We start from the raw sequence: 21,318 nt of genomic DNA, 5'->3' as shown, positions 1-21,318 counted from the left end.
CCTTTCCATGGGGTTTCTTACCCAGCTACCCACCTGCCATTTACCTACCCACCTCAAACTGTATTCTTTAGCCATATTGAACTTCTTTCATTTCCTGAGTATAGGCCCGCTCCCTCTCAGATTCAGGCAAGTCTCTGTTCTTATGCACTTACCCACTTCCCAACCCCCAACTTCCAATTGCCTAGTTAATATTGACTCACCATTCAAGTCTCAATTTAGACATACTGTTTGCAGAGATCTTCCCTGACTCCCTTTAAACAAACTTGCCCCCCACTCACTCCCTATTGCACTCCTTCTTCCTCTATATGTCGCAGAAAGAAAACACTCCCATTGGAACCACCTGGGAGCTTATTAAAATGCAAATTTTTAGTATCCACCCTCCAGATTAGTGGGTCTGGTGTAGGACCAGCCTACAATTTAGCCAGAATCCCAAGTGATTCTGCTGTGCACTAAAGTTTAAGAAGCACATTCTCTCATACTATTCATCACCCTGAGTTAAAATAGTATATTTGTCTCTTCCCTCTAACCTGTAACGAGAGCAGGGACCATGTCTGTCTTGCTCACGATTGTATTCCCAGTGCCAGACATATAGTAGGCACTCAATACATATTGGAGTAAATAAATAAATGAATGACTATATGAAAGAAAGAAAAGAAGGTGAAAGAACAGGTTTCCTAAAGTAGGAAGAACTATATGAACTTTGCATGGCCCTTTGAACCCTGCATCTCAATTATTACAAAGATGTGCTCTAAGAACAAGCACACTAAATGCAAAACATTTACCAACATCTGGACTCACTGTCGTAATTACTGTCAATTATGAGTTTCATAACAGTTTTTAATGGAAAGTGTAGATGATTTTTCAGAAACAAAAAAGGCATGTTCACAACACATCAAACTGTCAAATCTGGTTACTGCCCGAGAGTAGGATTGGGAGAGAAGGTAAGGGATTTGGGGTTTTACTGTATACACTTCTGTATTGTTTGACTTTTTAAAATTAGGAGTATATATTACCTTTTTATTGGAGTATAGTTGACTTGCAATATTGCATTAGTTTCAGGTGTACAGCAAAGTGATTCAGTTATACATATACATATATACATATTGTTTTTCATATTTTTTCCGTTATAGGTTATTACAAAATATTGAATACAGTTCCCTGTGCTATACAGTAAATCCTTGTTGTTTATCTGTTTTATATATAGTAGTACATATCTGTTAACCCCATACTCCTAATTTATCCCCCATCCCCTTTGGTAACCATAAGTTTGTTTTCTATGTCTGTGAGTCTCTTTCTGCTTTGTAAATAAGTTCATTTGTATTTTTTAGATTCCACATATAAGCAATAGAATATAATATTTGTCTTTCTTTGTCTGATTTACTTCACTTAGTATGATAATCTCTAGGTCCATCTGTGTTGCTGCAAATGGCACTATTTCGTTCCTTTTTATGGCTGAGTAATATTCTATTGTATATATGTACCACATCTTTATCCATTCATCTGTTGATGGAAACTTAGGCTGCTTCCATGTCTTGGCTATTGTAAATAGCACTGCTGTGAATATTGGGTTGCATGTATCTTTTTGAATTATGTTTTTCTCTGAATATATGCCCACAAGTGGGATTGCTGGATCATATGGTAGCTCTATTTTTAGTTTTTTAAGGAACCTCCATACTGTTCTCCATAGTGGCTACACCAATTTACATTCTCACCAACAGTGTAGGAGGGTTCCCTTTTCTCCACACACCCTACAGCATTTCTTATTTGTAGACATATTACCTTTTAAATTTAAAAAACACCCAAAATAAAATATGTTTTTAAAAGTTCAAGGCTGTGTTACTGATGCCATAATTTATCAATATGCTACTCTACAAAAATGTATTTGGATAGTTGTTTGTAATCCAACTTTCTCTGTGATATTTAGATATTTGGGAATGAAAGTGAAAGTATTTAGCTTCAAATATTTACCTTATTCCTTCCTTCTGTTTCTTTTAAATATGGCTTGCTAGTACATCCTTTACGTCACTGAGTCAATGGAGAAGTCACACTAGACAGACACTGAAGCAATGTAGTAAAGGCTTGGAGATGGGGGACCTGGGGAGATGTTGTTTAAGGGTACAAACTTGCAACTAATAGGTAAATAAGTTCTGGAAATCTAATGCACAGCATAGTGATTATAGACAACAAAACTCTATTATAAATTTTAAAGTTGCTAAGAGACTAGATCTTAACTGTTCTCAACAAAAAAATGAAAGGATAATTATGTGACATGATAGAGGTGTTAGCTAACACTCCTGTAGTGATCATGTTGTGATATATAATTTACACAATGTTGTATGTCAATTACATCTCAATTTAAAATAAAAAAAGAAGCAATATGGTAGAGTGAGAGCACTAGCTTTCAAGTCAGAGGATCCTCAGTTTGAATCCTGACACTGCCAGTTAATAATGCTGTGATGTTAGAAAAATTGTTTAGTCTCTCTGACTTTCATCCTCTTATAAATGTGCTAATAGTACCTTCCTCACAAAACTGTTATAAAGAATAAATGTGAGTTATGTGAAAGTGTCTAGCATAGGACCAGGTGTTCAATAAATGCCAACTTTCTTCTCCACTTTGTTCATTAAACAAATATGTACTGAGCACCTATGTGGCAGACATCACTTTATGCACTGGGAATACACTGGTGCACAAAGCCAGCATGGTCCCTGGGGGACACAGACATTAAATTATATCTATCTGCCTAGAGAAAAAGGTGTGATACATACTGTGAAGAAGAATCAAAGGGTGCTATGAGAGAGCAGCACAGGGTAACCCAATAATTTGTTGGGTTTTCTTTTAACGTGGAAAAGTAGGTATCTTCCTTGGGAAGAAACTGATTAAGAGTTGGCCAGGCAAAAATGAAGGCAAAAGCAAAAAGACCCCTGTATTGCATTAATCTGAAGCATGATTTTTCTTCCTTCCATTTGAAGGTAGAAAAACAGGAAAGTTTGTGTGCCTGTGTGTAGGAAGAGAAAAAAGAATGGAGAATTGCCCACTGGCTTATGTAAATGGTAGATAACATTTCTGAAGTCTGCACACTTGAGAACTTATCTCAAAGTCAATCTGTAATGAGCCCATAGGAATTTGCTTAACCAAACATCTACAGTAACATAACAGGCAATGTACAGATTTCAGATGAAAAACCATATGTATATCTATATCTATCTATATCTATATCTATATCTATATATCTTGTAGGAAAAAAAACCCAAAACCGTGTTTGAATGCTCAAGTACTTTTCAAGTCTTTTTACTAGCAAACTGTAAGTTTTCTTTGCAATGTATCAATGCTGTGAAACTTGCAATACTAAAACTGTCCTTCCACATTCCAGTCAATTCATTCTTGAATTATTCCATTGAAGACCTCACCGAATATGTGATCCATTGCTGAGCAATGCCTTAAATTTGTATGTGTGATTTTTTTCAAAAATTGTGAACTGCCTGCTCAAGGTTCTTAGTGAACTCTGAAGGGAAAGAATTGCTTGACCCATGATGTAGTTTAAGCGATTTAAGTATGCTTCAGTCATTGTAATCCTGTGTTGCTCCTGGTCTAAAAAATCTCTTCAGGGCCTAGGACAGGGCTAGGTACCTAATAAGTTGCCCAAGACTTGAGCAAACCTCCAGAGGTTGAAATATCCAATGATGACCTTTATTTCTCTCATTACAAATTTCACCCTGCTGATTATTTTAAGCTGATATATACCATTATAGGAAAGTATTCACCATAGTTAAAATGACTCATGAATCAAGGTTCAAAATTACTGTGAAACTTTGGAAAACGGACTCAGGGAGTATTTTAATTTATCAACTCAGCTTCCTCAAAGTCTGACATTTTATAATTCTTTAGTGAGGTATTTTACCAAAAGGAGAAGATAAAATTAAATTAAAAAGCGAATTAATTTTTGTTACTAACTTGCTGATTCAGATTCCTATTTAGTTTATTGTGATTTATTGTGTGATTTAGAGCTAAAGGACTTGAATCCTAGTCCCAGCTCTACATCTTTACTAGTTATATAAATTTGAGAGGTTATTTAATCTCTTTAAGCCCTTCCTCCACCACCACCTGCTTTCTCATCTATAAATTGGGGATAATATTTGCCTTACCTCAAAGATGGTTTTGAGGATCAAAGAGGATAATGCATCTGAAAGTACTTTTTAAACTTTAAAGCAGGGCTTCCCTGGTGGCGCAGTGGTTGAGAGTCCGCCTGCCGATGCAAGGGAAACGGGTTCATGCCCCGGTCCGGGAAGATCCCACATGCTGCGGAGCGGCTGGGCCCGTGAGCCATGGCCCCTGAGCCTGCGCATCTGGAGCCTGTGCTCTGCAACGGGAGAGGCCACAACAGTGAGAGGTCCGCGTACCGCCAAAAAAAAAAAAAAAAACTTTAAAGCACTATACAACTGTAGGTTTTATTATTATTATTCATAGTATCAGGTCTGAAAACAGAAATGTTAGTTCACATTAGCCCCTAATCTAAACTGTGGGATTAGATTGAAGGCATTAACTTCCCTGAACCTCATTCTCACCATTTGTAAAACAAAGCAGCTTACAGTTTTAACATTTTGTGATCTAATGATCTTAATTTCCTCCATATCCTGTTGGCAAATAACAGAAAAACTGATACTAAAAAACAAACAAACAAAAAAAACTGAATTGTTACTGAATTTTTTCAACCCATGCCATTTTATATCATTGTCTTGCATTGCCATTTAGTAGTTACATAACTCTTTTGCATGAATAAATTATTTTAATTCCTCCTGTTTTCTATAATTATAAATGATGATGAAGCAAATGCTGTATGTATATTACCTTATATGGAAAAGAGTAAATTAATCTCCTTGCATTACACAAAAATAAACTGAAGAAATAGATATTTTAGGGAGCTCTTGAAGTAAATAAAATAAGCTTGTACCGGGAGCAAATATTTCTTCCGTGCTCAGAATTAAAACTCAAAAAGTATATGAACTCTAATGAATGAGTATTCTGTTTCAGTAATAACAACATAAAAGTACTTTGAATATATATGTGTATATGTATATACACACACACACAAACACACAAAGTTTTCTCCCAGTGGAACACTTCAAGACAGAAGTCTTTAAGACATTAAATCAAAAAAGAGAAATGTTTGGCTTATAAGAAAGGGAAGAAATGAGTGAAGGAGAATGTAGAAATTTGGAGATTAGATTGAATAAAGGGGAAAAGCATTCATTCAGTTAAGCATTTATTCATAAAACTTTATTGATCATCTACTTTATGTCAGACAGATATTACATTAGGCTCTGAGGAGGCAAAGATGAATAAGATAAATCTCTGCTCTCAAAGTTTTCAGTATTCTTGGAGAGATAGATAGATGATAGATAGATAGATAAAAAGTCGGTGTAAGTGCTGTGCTAGAGATATGCAGAGGCTGGCAAAGGAGCAGATGAAAAGAACATCTGTTTCAAACTGAAGGGTCAAGTAAGGCTTTTTGGAGGAAGTGACATTCTGAGCTAAGTTACAGTTGAGAAATAGGGGTTATTCATATTAAAGGAGAGGGGGTGTATTCCAGGTAGTAAAAGAAGCCTTTATGAAAGTCTGGAGATAACAAAAAGCAAGAAAGATTCCAGAAATCTGCAACTTGTTCAATGATTAGAGTGTGAGGGAAGGAGGAGTAGCAATACATGAAGTTGAAGAGATCGGGGGAGCCAGATCTTGAAAGAACTTGGTATGACTTTGCTAAGGAGTTTGGCTTTATCCAGAAGTGACTGAAAGCCATCGAAGAAACTTAAGCAAAACAGTGACAAGTTTTGTGTTTTAGAGATAAATCTAATGAAAAGAGGAAAGAGCCAAAACCAGTTGAGAGTTTGTTACTTTAATCTAGATTTCAGGAAAAAAAATGAGGTTCTGAAGTAAAGCTGTGGAGATGGGGGGAAAGGGACACATTCAAGAATTCTTTAGAAGACAGAAGTGAGAAGACTTGGTGACTGACTACATGTGAGGATGAGGGAGATGGTAGGTCATAGGAACATCCCTAGTTTGGGGCTTTAGTGAGTAGATGGATAAGAGTACAGTTTAATGAAACATGGCAAATAGGAAGGGAAAGGAGCAGGCAAGGAAGCAAAATTATGGGTTCAGCCATAATCAAACTTGAGTTATCTTTGAAATTTCCAAGCAAAGATATTCAGTTAGCAGTTCAACATCTGGGCTGGAGATAGATTTAGACCTACTTTCAAAGACATGGTATTTGAGGACACAATCACAGCGAGGTTACTCAATAAACAGTATAGAAGGTGAGAAGATTAAAACCCCAATGATAGAGTCCTAAGGAGTACCAATGTATATAAACTAAATGGAAGAAGAGAAGCACCTGAAGAAGATTGAAAAGAATTGCCATAAAGGTATGGGGAAAGTCAGAAAGATAGTGACGTCACAGAGGCCAAGGGAGCAGAGAGTTTCCAGAAGGGAGTGGTCACCAGTGTCAGATGCTGTAAATGTTCACAGGAGATAAAGATTGTAAAGTACCCACTGGATTTACCAACAATTAGGTTGTATATAAACTTATTGAGTACAGTTTCGATTTCAGTAAAATGAAGGAAGTGGAATCAAACTGCAATAGGCTGAGGAATGGATAAGAAGTGAAGGAGTAGAAGCAATGAATGAGTGTGACTCTTCCAACTAGGTGTACTATGAAGAAAGAAATAGTGATAACTGAAGGGGCAATGAGCTTGATGGAGGTCTCTCCCTCTCTCTCTTTCTCTATTGACATATTTTCTAGCTCAGATTCTTTCCCCAGCCATGTCCAGTCTAATAATAAGCCCATTAAACGTGTCTTTCATTTCTGTTACAGTGTTTTGCTTTGCAGCATTTCATTTGACACTGTCTTACAGCATCTATTTTTCTGCTTACCTTACCCATCTATTCCTCCATGCTGTCCACTTTTTCCATTAGAAGGTTTAGCATATGAATCATGATAATTTTAAATCTCCAATTTGATAATTCTGAAATCTCTGCCATATCTGAGTCTGGTTCTGATACTTGGTTTGGTTTGCTTTTCAGACTTTCTTTTCCCTGCTTTCTAGCATGTTTTTTAGCATGCTAAATTTTTTTTTTTGAAAAATGGATATAATGTATGAGGTAGAAGGAGCTAATGTAGGTCGACATTTAGTGTGAGGTATTATGTTTAGCTGGAGTTAGGCTGTGCTTACTGTTTGCTATAGTTGTGGTGTCAGTGGCTAAAATGTCCTCTACTGTCCTTGTTTTTGCCTCCTATTGTCTTTGGATTTTCCTAGAGACTCCTTAAATAAAGTCTGTGACTTGTAGCTCTCTCAGTTGTAATCCACTGTTATTATACTGCAACCCTGTTGATGTGGCAGTAAGGTATTGGGGAGGGGAAGCATTCTACAGTCTCGTGATTAGATCTCATTTTGTTAGTGGACCTGAGTCCTTGGGCTGTGACTTTCAGAAGTATTTCTTAGTTTTTTTTCACCTCTTGTATCTGAAAAAGGAAAACTATAGTGGGCTGGAGTTGCCTAAATGCCCTTCCCTTAAGTCAGATAAGGCTCTGGTAAAGTAGTTTCCCTTGAGGGCAGGGCTTTGTTACAGAGAAAAGAACTCTATGGACATTTCAAAGTGGTTATTTTCCTCTGGTCATATTTCAGTGTGGTTACTTTTCCCCTCCACCTGCCCAAAATATGAGAAATTTTCATCTGATCTTCACCATGAGAATCTGGTGGGACTCCTGGAGTTAAAATTAATGAAAGTGTGCCCACCCCCTAGACCGGGCCCCAGGAGTTTTTTAACTCTCCAGCTGGTCGATGCTCAGCCTCCAGCAATTCTTCAATTAGCATTTAAGTGTTTCTACCAGTTACTGGCTCCAGTGGCTTCTATTCCAGATAAGACAATCTGGACTTTTATTTTCTATGTTCACCTGTCACTCTAGTTTTGGGGGCAATGACTTGGCCTGTGACCTCAATTCTCTGATGGGTCTACGAAAATCACTGATCTTCAGTTTGTTCAGCCTTTTCCTTGCTGTAAGGATGGGAGTGACGACTTACAAGCTCTTCATGTATGGGAGCTGAAACCAGAAGGCCATGATAGCTTTCTACTGTCCCCCTGCTTCTACCCTTTACCCTTAAAGTATTTTATCAGTAGCCAATGTGATGCTTTTAAAAACTTAAGTCATATAATTGTAACCGAGCAGGACCCGATGGAGCCTTCTCAGAACAGTACCCCTCCATGTCCTCCACCTGCCTCTTGTCTGTAGAAAAACTGTAGCCTCCTAAGCTTCCTCGAGTTCCAAAGAGTACATTTAATCAGAGAAGTGAGAAAATGCAGAAAGAAAGGAAAACAGTCAAGCAAGACAAAATAATAATAGTTTAGCCATTAAACAAAGTCAAGGATATTTAGTTCCTCCTCAAGGGCTATAGATCAGTGCTCCTCAACCTTTTAGGCACCAGGGACCAGTTCCGTGGAAGACAGTTTTTCCATGGATGGGGATGTGGGATATGGTTCAGGCGGTAATGCGAGTGATGGGGAGAGATGGGGAGCAGCAGATGAAACTTTGCTTGCTCACCTGCTGCTCACCTCCTGCTGTGTGGCCTGGTTCCTAACAGGCCGTGGCCCGCGGGTTGGGGACCCCTACTATAGATAGTATTCTGAGCCATGTCTTTTGAGCTGTTTTGCAGATACTGAAAGCCCCACCAGGTAGAAGAAGTTAACCGTATGCTGCCCCAGACCGGTTGGAACCAGAAGGTTGATGATGTTGACTCCTGATTACCTCACCACCAACCTATCAGAAGACTGTCCATGAGCCCATCACACACCCCACAACCCCACTCCCTCACCCTGTCTTTATAAACCTTTCCCTGAAAACCTTCAGAAAGTTTGGGTCTTTTAAGCACTAGCTGCCCTAGACTCCTTGCTTGGCACCCTGCAATAAATACTGCACTTTCCTTCACCACAACCCGATGTCAGTAGATTGGCTTTACTGCACGCAAGCAAGTGAACCCAAGTTTGGTTCGGTAACATGATGTCATCCTGTTCCCTTTGCCCAGAATGCCCTTCAGGTAGAAAACCACGTGACTCCTCCATTAATTCCTTTAAGTCTCTGCTTAAATATCATCCTTGCCTTCATAAATCTTACCTTTTAATTGAGGGAGACAGAAATAATCAGCTAGCAAAATGTATAGAATGTCAGATGGTTATAACTGTTATGAAAAAACATAAAACAGGGAAGGAAATTTGGAAGAGCTGGTGTTGTGGAGGTGATGCAAAATTAAATTAGGGTGGCCAGGGAAGGCCTCACTTAAAAGTTGACATTTAGCAGAAACTTGAAAGAATGAAATTTTTGGATATTTGGAGTTGGAGCATTCCAGGCTGAGGGAAAAAGTACATACTCCCAGAGAAGGAGAGTGCCTAACATTTTGGAATAACAGTAAGGAGGCCAGTGTAGTAGTTTGAAGCTCAGTAAATAAGGAAGCAATTAGAAGGATATATGGTTAGAGTTTGTACAATCTTAGTCTATTGTAAGACTTTGAGGGGTTGGTTTAAGGGGAAAGATCAGAAGGGGCTTTTGGAAATAAGTTTGAGACACCTATTACACAACAAAGTGGAAATGTCAGGTAGGTTGTTGGATATTTGAGTCTGGAGTTCTGAGTGGTTTGGGGTAGAGATAGAAATGCAGGAGTCATTTGCCTGGGGTGAGATGATATCTCCTATGAAGTGAGATAGAAAAGAGAAGAGGTTTAGCTATAGACCTGGGTTAAGAAATTAACAAGCCAACAGAGACAACTCCGAAGGAATGGCCAGAAAACTAAGAAGAAAAGCAAAAGAGAGGGATGTCCTGGAACCCAAGTAAAGAAAGTTTTTCAAGAAATAAAGAGTAAGCAACTGTGTCAAATAGGTATGGTGGGGTGATCAAAATGGGACACTTATGAGAGTGACAGATAACAGTATTAATAATCATGTGGGTAGAACCGGCTAAAACCATGACTATCCTGGGCAAACTGGAACACATGGTCACCAAGATAAGTCATGTAAGTTGAGAATTGGCCATTGTATTTAGCATCATGGTAATCACTGGTGAGCATGCTAGGAGAAGTTTTAGTGGAATAGTGAGAAGAAAGTTTGACTGAAGTGGGTTCAAGACAAAGTGGAAGAAAAATTGGAGATAACAAGTCTAGACATCTCCTTTGAGGAATTTTGCTGTTAATGGGAGTAAAGGAACATACCTGGAGGAAGATGTAAGGTCAAGGGATTTTTGTTTGTTTTTGAGATGCTTGGCATGAGAGCACGTTTATTGATGGGAATGATACAATGGAGAACCAAAAATTCTAATGCAGAAGAGAGAGGGAAGCATTGCTGAGCAGAGTCCTTAAGTAGGTAAGAGAAGTTGAGAACCAACGTATGAGTTGTTATCATTATCATTAAAAGTGTTACTGTCACTCATTATTCCTTTCAGTACAAAAAAATCTTAATGTCTTAGAAAGGATAGAGATGAAGAAGGGGGACATTAACTACACCCGTAGTAAATAAGTTAGCTGAAATATTCTCTTCCCACAACTTGTCTGCCACTGTGCTTCTGAAGTCTCACCATATGACAGGTCTTTCAGTGGTCCATGGTGAATTTGCTCCGTATTGACTGGAAGTTTCAGAAGAGTAGACTTTGGTTTAATAGGACTAATACTTCTGACAGAGCTGGCTGCTTCCAGAGCGTCTGAGTTACCTGTCACCAGAATGTCTAAGCAGAGCACTTTAGGGGCAATAGTAATCTATAAATTCTGAACCAAGAGAAGCTGAGATTCATCTCAAAGGCCAGTGTAATTTTGTGAAGGGAATTCTGATAGAGGTTACATAGAGTTAGATTCTACTACCCTCTGTGGTTCATAACCCTTTGTATCTTATTTCTTACTAAACACTCAAATAAGGACTTGGTTCTCATGATAATAGAAATAAATTAAAAATTCTCATTTTTCAAAGATTGGTATATATAGTCTCATAATATTGTACTAATACCATGAAGTACCTATTTTACTGCTCTAAGTATTCTAAAACAAGGAGATTATTTTTCAAATGAGATATAGTTACTGGAAACAAATAAATTATAGTAGGTCAAGGTGGCCAGGTAGATAAAAAATTATTTGCATTAACAGGTGGCATGAATCACCCTGGAATTCTCATTCTCATGAAACTTCCATTTTATTGGTTTCCAGGAAGAAGGAGTGGAGAATAAAGTACAAAATGCACATATTCCAAGCAGGAAATAGTACATAAAATATATTTGCCAATAAGTAAGGGAAGTAGTAGAATTTGAGATACACAGTGGGTAGAAGGTTAACAACTTATCAAAATGACCTAAATGGAAAATATATGGTAGGGAATATTAGCAGAATGTGAAGTGACATCCTGGCAAATGTAGACTTGAGGGAGAGAGAAAGAAAGACAGAGGGAGAGAGAGAGAGTGAGAGAGAATGGATCTTAACGAAAGCCTGGTGTCCCAGCTGGATTACATCTGTGTCTGTTGCCCTGCCTAATACTTCCTTCCCTGTCTCCTCCTTATTTTCTCTTCCTGGCAACTCTCCTTACCTCTGTTTCACTCTTTCTGTCTTTTTCCACTTGCTTTTTTTTCCTTACTTTTTCTTCATCTCTTCTCCTTGCCAATGATGCTCAATGATATCCTCAGATCATTGTTTAGCAGTCCTGGTGGCTATAAGGTCAGAGATCTCTGATTTGCACAGGGTTGAAAACTGCATTCATAGCAGTATATTTCATGCATAAGATGTGGGGGATTTTTTGGCAAATAATAAAACATGATGAAACCTAGTACAAAGATGAACAAATAACTTTTACAAGTAACAAATTCCTGTGACTAAACACAAGCAGTATACAACTCACAAACAAGTCATGTGTGTTCTATATATAGGAACTATAGATGTGAGGAACCAACAAGTGTACAATGAAAAAGTTATCTAGTAATTTACACAGGGTGGAGGAGAAAGTTCAAAATCCATGCTCACTTATCTCCTATATTAACCACTCACAGTCTCTGTTTGCTGATCTTTTCTCATAATTGCAGTAGCCAAGTGCTGCTGTGAGGACTGTTTGTATTTCTGTCTTACTCTCACGATGGTGGATTGCATGTTTATATTGACTCGAATTTTCTTCATTTCCTGCTGTTCTGACTGTACATTGTGCACAACGTAAGAAATTTTTTAATTGCTTTATTTCCATAGGTTGAAGATGTAAAGAATTCATTAGATATTAATCAGAGGAGGAATCAAGGCTGCAGTAGGTAGCCTAAGGGACTAAACAGAACTCTAAGCAAAGGTTCTATTGTTAAAAATTCACAAACCTGAAAGTATCTGGTTCTTTTAAAAGATATTTATTCTTAGAAGGGATAAATAATTGTTTTATCTTGAAGCTGACATGTTTGTCTCTGGTATCTAAGATAAATATGAAAAATTCTATGGACTACCAACTAAAATGTTTACTTGCATCAATATTAGTGATTGTTTTAGGCTATTTATATTTAACACTTTGTTTCTTAGAATATATAAGGTTATACTTTATTTTTCAGAAAAATTTCGCTCTGTTAACATGTCCAATACAAACAGGTACTTACTTGACATAATATAAACCATGTGAATCCCTATAAAAGGAAAGAGATATCCAAAGAAATAAATTATATAATCATATTGGTCTGTAAAATGGCCTAACATCTTTGCTGAGACCAGAAGTACAATTCTTTTTCAAAATATTGCCTGTTGAAATTTCTCCAAGCAGTACCATTTGACTCACTAATTCTGGTGAGGGAGTTTTGCAATGTTAGTTGGTACTTAGATGGTCAGTTGTGCATTTTGGTCAATTGAAATGGTTTCCAGATTCGAAGAAACTGTTTTAAAGTACTGTATTTTTCTGATGTCACCCTTTCATTTATTTAAAAAAATATGTTTATGTAGCAAAATCAATGTGTCATATTTTACATTAGGAAAAAATATGCTCTCCAAAGGGCAAACAGTTTTCTTTTGGATTCTATAGACCTGATCTTATTGGAGCTGTTTTCCCTTCTTTCCTGTCACCTCTAACCTTGGGACTTGGGCAATCTGAAGTCTCATGCTTATAGAATCTCTTCTTTGTGTTTAGGCTGGTGGAGGGTCAAAATAGTTTTCCCTTTCTTGAAATTACAGTTTCTGTGCATGTTTATAGGTCCTGTGACTCCAGATAAATGTTCCTACTCACTGATTTTCAGACTCTAGAAAACCTTTTCTGAGTCCAGATTTCTGGAAGGGGTACTGCAGCCATATCATTGACAGAATGACTCTCCAGGGTAACCTTAGAAATATCAGAAAATCATCAAGGATTGGGGCTGAGGTGTCTGCCACCCCCAGTGACCTACTAGTAGGGTAACTAATCTACCTGTCTCAACCAGAACACTTTGAAAGTGAAGAGAGAAGTATTAATATTTATTCCAGGACAAAAGGCATAAACTGAAACTGTCCTTGCAAACCAGGATGTATGTTGATCCTATCTTTGGATATATTGTTATGTCTTCCCTTAGCCAGAGATGATTCTCAAATTTAGTACAAAAGAACTTTATTTCAAATGTTAGATAGCCTTTAAGCTATAATGGCGTGTAGTGACTGTTTTTAAAGCCATGTTGTAAAAATCCATCAGGTACAAAATAACAGAATGAAATCACTTGTGTTGTTCATCTTGATTTTTGGAGACTGGTACTTGAAAGTATGGTATTTGAACATTTTCAAAGTACAACAAAGTTATTTTCATTTTTATGTTTTAAGATTCTTTAACATGTAGTTTTTCTAACATGTAGAACTTTTCACATGTGTATTAGCTAAGTTTGAAACATTTGTTCTATATTGTTGAGGGATTTTTGAATGTTGTTATTTACAGCCAATTGTACATCTGTGACTGACTTTGATGATTGTCCAGGGAATATAATACATTTCTGTCCAGAGAATATTGTTTGTGCATGCAAAGATGGAGAGCCTTTTTGCAAGTAAGTGGTTATGTGTGTTGTAAAAGCAAAGTACAATATACTGTAAGTAATAATGCACTTTGTTTTTGTTTGTTATATTCAACAATGCAACACTTCTTTTAAAATATTTTAATCAGAAGTAACCCCTACACATATAACACAGTTATTGTAGATTCCCTAAAACAGTTTAATCTACTGTTCTAAAAACAATATAATAAAATTTAAAAGATTAACTGAGACAATTTTATTAACTTTAAGAGATTAGCATCATTCAAAAGAGCTTTCCTCAGACAGACTTTTAATAGATTAGTTATATATACTCATGAATAAACTATTTTGCTGTTCTAAAGAAGAAGAACTTAAGGTGTGCCTCATGTTATGCAATAGCAATAATCCTGACATGTTATGTGTAAATAAAGTTTTTTTGTAAATCAAGAAATATCTTAAATGTACTGTGGTTCCCTCCTTTGTTTCCAGGTTTGCTTTTTATAAAAGTGTGTATTCTTTGATATGAATTTAGGCAGATTTTCTACTTTGCTCTAATCAAAAATATGAGAGTATTTGAGCAAAAAATAGAAGGAGACCTAGGAAAAAACATAACACAAGAATAAGAAAGCATTCATAAGTGAGAGAAAGAGAGGATAGGTGGGGACGGGGCAATAGTGAAAGGTTTTCCTGGGTCCCTGCCTCTTAAACTGATAGTAAGAAAACCAGGGGTAGGCAAAGGGACCTGAGGTTTGAGAGAATTTTGTGTTTGGAGAAATGTGACTAGTTTGCACACCATGCTCTAGATATACTGAATAACAGTATTTGCAGTTCTTCAAGTGCACTATTTTCTCTCTCACCTTTGGATGTTGACATATACTACAACTTCTCCCTATTACTGTTCATTCACCCTCCCTCCTCTCATCACAGCTCTTCTTCCCCTGGTGAATTCCTACTTAACCTTCAAGAGTAAGCTCCATCATATTTCTAACATAGCACTTAAACTACTCTACTGCAATTTCTGGGTGTCTTTCCTCTCAATTTTATTTTATTTTTTTAAAACATCTTTATTGGAGTATAATTGCTTTACATTGTTGTGTTAGTTTCTGCTGTATAACAAAGTGAATCAGCTATATGTACACATATATCCCCATATCCCCTCCCTCTTGCGCCTCCCTCCCACCCTCCCTATCCCACCCCTCTAGGTCATCACAAAGCACCCAGCTGACCTCCCTGTGCTATGTGGTTGCTTCCCACTAGCTATCTATTTTACATTTGGTCATGTATATATGTCCATGCCACTCTCTCGCTTTGTCCCAGCTTACCCTTCCCCCTTCCCATGTCCTCAAGTCCATTCTCTACGTCTGTGTCTTTATTCCTGTCCTGCCCCTAGGTTCATCAGAACCTTTTTTTTTTTTAAGATTCCATATATATGTGTTAGCATATGGTATTTGTTTTTCTCTTTCTGACTTACTTCACTCTGTATGACAGACTCTAGGTCCATCCACCTCCCTACAAATAACTCAATTTCATTCCTTTTTATGACTGAGTAATATTCCATTATATATATATATATGTGCCACATCTTCTTTTTTTTTTTTTTTTTTTTTTAACATCTTTATTGGGGTATAATTGCTTTACAATGGTGTGTTAGTTTCTGCTTTATAACAAAGTGAATCAGTCATACATAAACATATGTTCCCATATGTCTTCCCTGTTGCCTCTCCCTCCCTCCCACCCTCCCCATCCCACCCCTCCAGGCTGTCACAAAGCACCGAGCCAATATCCCTGTGCCATGCGGCTGCTTCCCACTAGCTATCTACCTTACTGCGTTTGTTACTGTGTATATGCCCATGACTCTCTCTCGCCCTGTCACAGCTCACCCTTCCCCCTCCCCATAACCTCAAGTCCGTTCTCTAAGAGGTCTGCGTCTTTATTCCTGCTTTACCCCTAGGTTCTTCATGACATTTTTTTCTTAAATTCCATATATATGTGTTAGCATACGGTATTTGTCTTTTTCTTTCTGACTTACTTCACTCTGTATGACAGACTCTAGGTCTATCCACCTCATTACAAATAGCTCAATTTCGTTTCTTTTTATGGCTGAGTAATATTCCATTGTATATATGTGCCACATCTTCTTTATCCATTCATCCGATGACGGGCACTTAGGTTGTTTCCATCTCCGGGCTATTGTAAATAGAGCTGCAATGAACATTTTGGTACATGACTCTTTTTGAATTTTGGTTTTCTCAGGGTATATGCCCAGTAGTGGGATTGCTGGGTCATATGGTAGTTCTATTTGTAGTTTTTTAAGGAACCTCCATACGGTTCTCCTTAGTGGCTGTAACAATTTACATTCCCACCAACAGTGTAAGAGGGTTCCCTTTTCTCCACACCCTCTCCAGCATTTATTGTTTGTAGATTTTTTTATTTTCAGTACACGGGCCTCTCACTGTTGTGGCCTCTCCCTTTACGGAGCACACTCTGCGGATGTACAGGCTCAGCGGCCATGGCTCATGGGCCCAGCTGCTCCACGGCATGTGGGGTCCTCCCGGACCGGGGAAAAAACCCGTGTCCCCTGCATCGGCAGGCGGGCTCCCAACCACTGCACCACCAGTGAAGCCCTGTTTGTAGATTTTTTGATGATGGTCATTCTGACCGGTGTGAGGTGAAACCTCATTGTGCTTTTGATTTGCACTTCTCTAATGATAAGTGATGTTGAGCATCCTTTCATGTGTTTGTTGGCAATCTGTATATCTTCTTTGGAGAAATGTCTATTTAGGTCTTCTGCCCATTTTTGAATTGGGTTTTTTGTTTTTTGATATTTAGCTGCATGAGCTACTTGTATATTTTGGAGATTAATCCTTTGTCAGTTGCTTCACTTGCAAATATTTTCTCCCATTCTGGGGGTTGTCTTTTCGTCTTGTTTATGGTTTCCTTTGCTGTGCAAAAGCTTTTAAGTTTCATTAGGTCCCATTTGTTTATTTTTGTTTTTATTTCCATTTCTCTAGGAGGTGGGTCAAAAAGGATCTTGCTGTGTTCCTTTTGTCATAGAGTGTTCTGCCTATGAATGTAGGGTGTATGTTTCCTTTTTGAAAGCACCACAAGAACAAAAATTTAGTTTTATTTATCTCCAGCACCTAGCACAATGCCTGTCATATAGAAGACGTTCTGCAAGGGTTTGTTGAATGAATCAGTAATTCAATAGTGCAAAATATTGGAAAAATATTGAAAAAGATAAAAAGTGATTTTAAAAATCCATTGGATTTAGCATTTAGGAGTTGTTGGTTATAATCTTTGAGAATATTCCAAGACTGAGATGAGAATACAAACCAGATTGCAAAATTACATCCAAGGAGTAGGAAGTAAATGTAATACGGCAATGAAGAAACATATATAAGTCATCTGACAATTTTAATGTTATTTGTAAACTCTTAGTTGGAGGAATTCTGGAAGCATGTAATCAAAATTTTGGCTAAAAGCTAATTACCTTTTACCTGTCTTCCTAATCCTTATTATAATTATGTACCTCATTTCTTTTACAAGTCTTTACAATTGTTAATTGCCACATCACATTGACATTATGCCTATTTTAAAGTTTTTCTCCACCAAGTTGATTCAAACAAATTACTTCAACCTATTTTACTGGTAGATCTCAATGTGGAGCATAACTGCTCTGGACTTGGTGTGCCTGTGTATATATGTATCTGTCAGGTTCTTTGAATGTCTACCTAATGACAAGGGATCATTTTTATTACTAAATATATTAGCACCACACAGTTTGAGTCAGTTATTTTGACATTGTTAATAAGAGTTAGGCACTAACAAATTATAATTGAACATATCAAATTAAATGGTATGATCATTATTTTTAAGTTCTTAAAACATTTTAATGGCATTGCTGAAATTGTCAGGATATACATACCATCACCACCACCCACACCCCTCCAGGCAGATCTCTGTCACACACACACGTACATGCACAGATGTTCCAAATATTTCATTCAAATAATGAATGAACAAAAGCCAAATTTAAAATATGTTTAAAGATAAACAATTTAAGAAAATTGGCCAAATTAAGAACACATGCCTGATACACGCTTTTTAATTTTTCAGTCATGTTTTGTTTAAAAGAACTACATTTTACATTGATACAAATAGAATAAAGCTTATTTAAGATCATTTTATATTTTTAAAAAATTCAATTATGGTCTTCCCAGTGGCACAGTGGTTGAGAGTCCGCCTGCCAATTCAGGGGACACGGGTTCGTGCCCTGGTCCGGGAAGATCCCACATGCCGCGGAGTGGCTGGGCCCGTGAGCCATGGCCGCTGAGCCTGCGCATCCGGAGCCTGTGCTCCGCAACGGGAGAGGCCACAACAGTGAGAGGCCCGCCTACCGCAAAAAAAAAAAAAAAAAAAAAATTAAATTAACTCTGACCCCCTATGTCCATCACTCATCAAAATGAGAATCAGTACCTCAGTATATTTAAACAGGATGCAAATCTTTTTTTGGTATTGCTGTTTTATTGAGATATAATTGCTCTACAAAAATTGCACACATTTAATGTTTATATCTGGATGAGTTTGACCGTATGCATACACCAGTGATATCATCATCACAACCAAGGCACTAAACATATCCATCAACTCCAAAAATTTTCTTGTGTTCTTTTGTGGTATCTTTACTTTCTTCCTTGCTTGCTTCCCCCCCACCCCACCTTTTTTTTCTTTGTTTAATAAGAACACAACACGAGATCTATCCTCTTAAAATATTTTAACTCTTTCTTAAAAACATCTTGTAACTTCTCACTCTGTGTATCCATTCTTTTCTTGAGTTCTTGGATCATCTTTACAATCATTACTCTGAACTCTTTCTTGTGTACATTGCCTATCTCCATGTCACTTAGTTGTTCTTCTGGGGTTTTATCTTGTTCCTTCATCTGGAACATATTCCTTTGCTGTCTCATTTTTTATAAATTCTATTTGTGTTTTTATGTATGTAGTAAGTTAGTTACGTTTCTCGATCTTGGAGAATTGGCCCTCTGTAGGGGATGTCCTATGTGTCCAAGCAGTACACTCTCCTCTTGTCACCCAAGGGTCAGGGACCAGCTGGTCCCAGGATAAGTTCTGACCCATGTTTGCAGACTCAGTTCCACAGGCTCTGATATGACAGTTTTCTTGCTTCTGGTGTCTGCCCCCTGGTGGGTGGATCTGGGTCTTGACCCTCTGGTGGGCAGGGCTGTGTCAAGGGAAGTGTCTAGAGGTAGTTGTGGGGTGAGGAAGTCTTTGGGCTGCCTCTCTGCTGACAAGCGGGTCTTTGTTCCCACCCTGTTGGTTGTTTGGCCTGAGGTGTCCCAGCTGGAGCCTACAAGCTGTTAGGTGGGGCCAGGTCTTGGTGCTAATGACTCGAGCAAGGGTCTTGCTGTCAACCCCCAGCAAGAGTTCATATAGATGAACAGTCCTCGATATGTCCACCACTTCTTATGACCCCAGAGAGAGCCACCGCTGCCCCTAACCTCCCCAGGAGACCCTCCAAGACCAGCAGGTAGGTCAGGCCAAGGCTCCTATGAAGTCAGTGCTTTTGCCTGGGTCTCAGTGTGTGATAGACCTTGTGTGCACCCTCTAAGAGCGGAGTCTTTGTTTCCCCCAGTCCTGTGGAGCTCCTGCAATGAAGCCCCACTAACCTTCAAAGCTAAATGCTCTGGGGGCTGTTCCTCCTGATGCTGGACCCCTAAGCTGGGGAGCCTGATGTGGTGCTCAGAGCTCTCACTCCTGTGGAAGAACTTCTGCAATATCATTATTCTCCAGTTTGTGAGTTGCCCACCCAGGTGGTATGGGATTTGATTATATCCCAAGTGCACCCTTCCTACTATCTTGTTGTGGTCTTCTTTATGTCTTTGGATGTATTAACAGAATATCTTTTTTGGTAGGTTCCAATCTTTTTAATCGATGATTGTTCAGCAGTTAGTTGTGATTTTGGTGTGTTTGTGAGAGGAGGTGAGCTCAAGGTCCTTCTTCTCCACCACCTTGTCTCCAATCCCCTATCCTCTTAACATATTTTAAAGTGCACAATTCCGTATTATAAACTATATGTACTATGTGGTACAACAGACTCTAGAACTTACTCATCATGCACAACTGAAACTTCATACCCATTGAGAAATAATTCCCTATTTCCACCCCCAGCCCCTGAAAACCACTATTCTATTCTCTGCTTCTATGCGTTTGACTATTTTTACTTGGAACAGTTAATGTATCTCTCAACCAATATTCACATTTCTCACATACTTACTGGTTTCTGAGGAAAAAGAATCTAAACTATATTTTAAGTGTATTTTTATATAACGGCTTTATTTTCCATTTATGATAGAAAAAAATTACGTACCTCCCAGGATTGCTATGAGAATTAAGTAAGATAAAATACTTAAAATTCCTCGTAAAGTAACTGGTTCAGAAATGTGCTCCCGCAAAGTCAGTTCATTTCTTCTCCCTAGCCACTATGATGTTAAGCTCAATGGTCAAGTCTCATTCTTCATCTTACTTTACCTAACAGCAGCAATTAACACAGTTGATAAATCTCTCTTCCTTGAATTTTCACTTAGCTTCCAGGATATCCCTCTCTCCTGTTTTTATTTTTTTCTTCTGCTTCACTGCCCACTTCTGAATTACTTTTGCTAATCTCTTCTCTTGTCCCCACCTACTTAATGTTGGAGTGTCCGAGGACTTAGTCCTTCATCTTCTTTATCTGTACCTCCTCCCTTGGTGATCTCATCCAGTCTCATGTCTTTAAATACCATCCAACTGGGAAAATTCATACCTCCAGACATAGAGGTACAACTGCCTACTCAACATTTCTACTTGGATATCTAATACTCCTTTCAAAATCAGCAAGTACAAAACTGAACTCCCCAACTCCCATCACTCCCACCCCAAAATGTTCTTTCTACACAGTCTTTCCCATCTCAGTTGATGACAACTCCATCCTTTCATTTGCTTATGCCAAAAAACTTAAAGTCATCCTTCAGTCCTCTTTTTCTTGCACACTCTCCTCCTTGTCTATCAGGAAATCCTGCTGGTTCTACCTTTAAAAAGATAAGCAGAAATCAACCATCTTTTATCCTCACCCCCACTGTTATCATTCTGGTCTAAATTACTCTGGTCATCTCTTACCTAGATTACTGAACAGCTTTGTGACCTTTCTCCCTGCTTCTACCTTTGTCCCCTATAGTCTGTTTTTCAATACTGTAGAAAACAGAGCAATCCTTGTAAAACAACCTAGATCATGTCACTCCTCAAAATCCTGTAACTATTCCTCATT

General features: G+C 38.0%; 1 protein-coding gene across 1 annotated transcript in view; it reads left to right on the top strand.

Annotated features, from left to right (window-relative positions):
• Positions 1 to 3,700: 3,700 nt before the first annotated feature.
• LOC101327230 (uncharacterized) overlaps positions 3,701 to 21,318 on the top strand; it is a 63,010-nt gene continuing 45,392 nt past the window's right edge. The window contains exon 1 of the mRNA XM_073798838.1: positions 3,701 to 14,033. Within this exon, the coding sequence (XP_073654939.1) occupies positions 13,912 to 14,033 (122 nt within the window). The 5' untranslated portion in view covers positions 3,701 to 13,911. The remainder of the gene's footprint in view (positions 14,034 to 21,318) is intronic.

This window comes from Tursiops truncatus, chromosome X, assembly GCF_011762595.2.
Source record: "Tursiops truncatus isolate mTurTru1 chromosome X, mTurTru1.mat.Y, whole genome shotgun sequence".
NCBI classification, from domain to species: domain Eukaryota; kingdom Metazoa; phylum Chordata; class Mammalia; order Artiodactyla; family Delphinidae; genus Tursiops; species Tursiops truncatus.
This window is presented reverse-complemented; position numbering and strand designations above follow the sequence as displayed.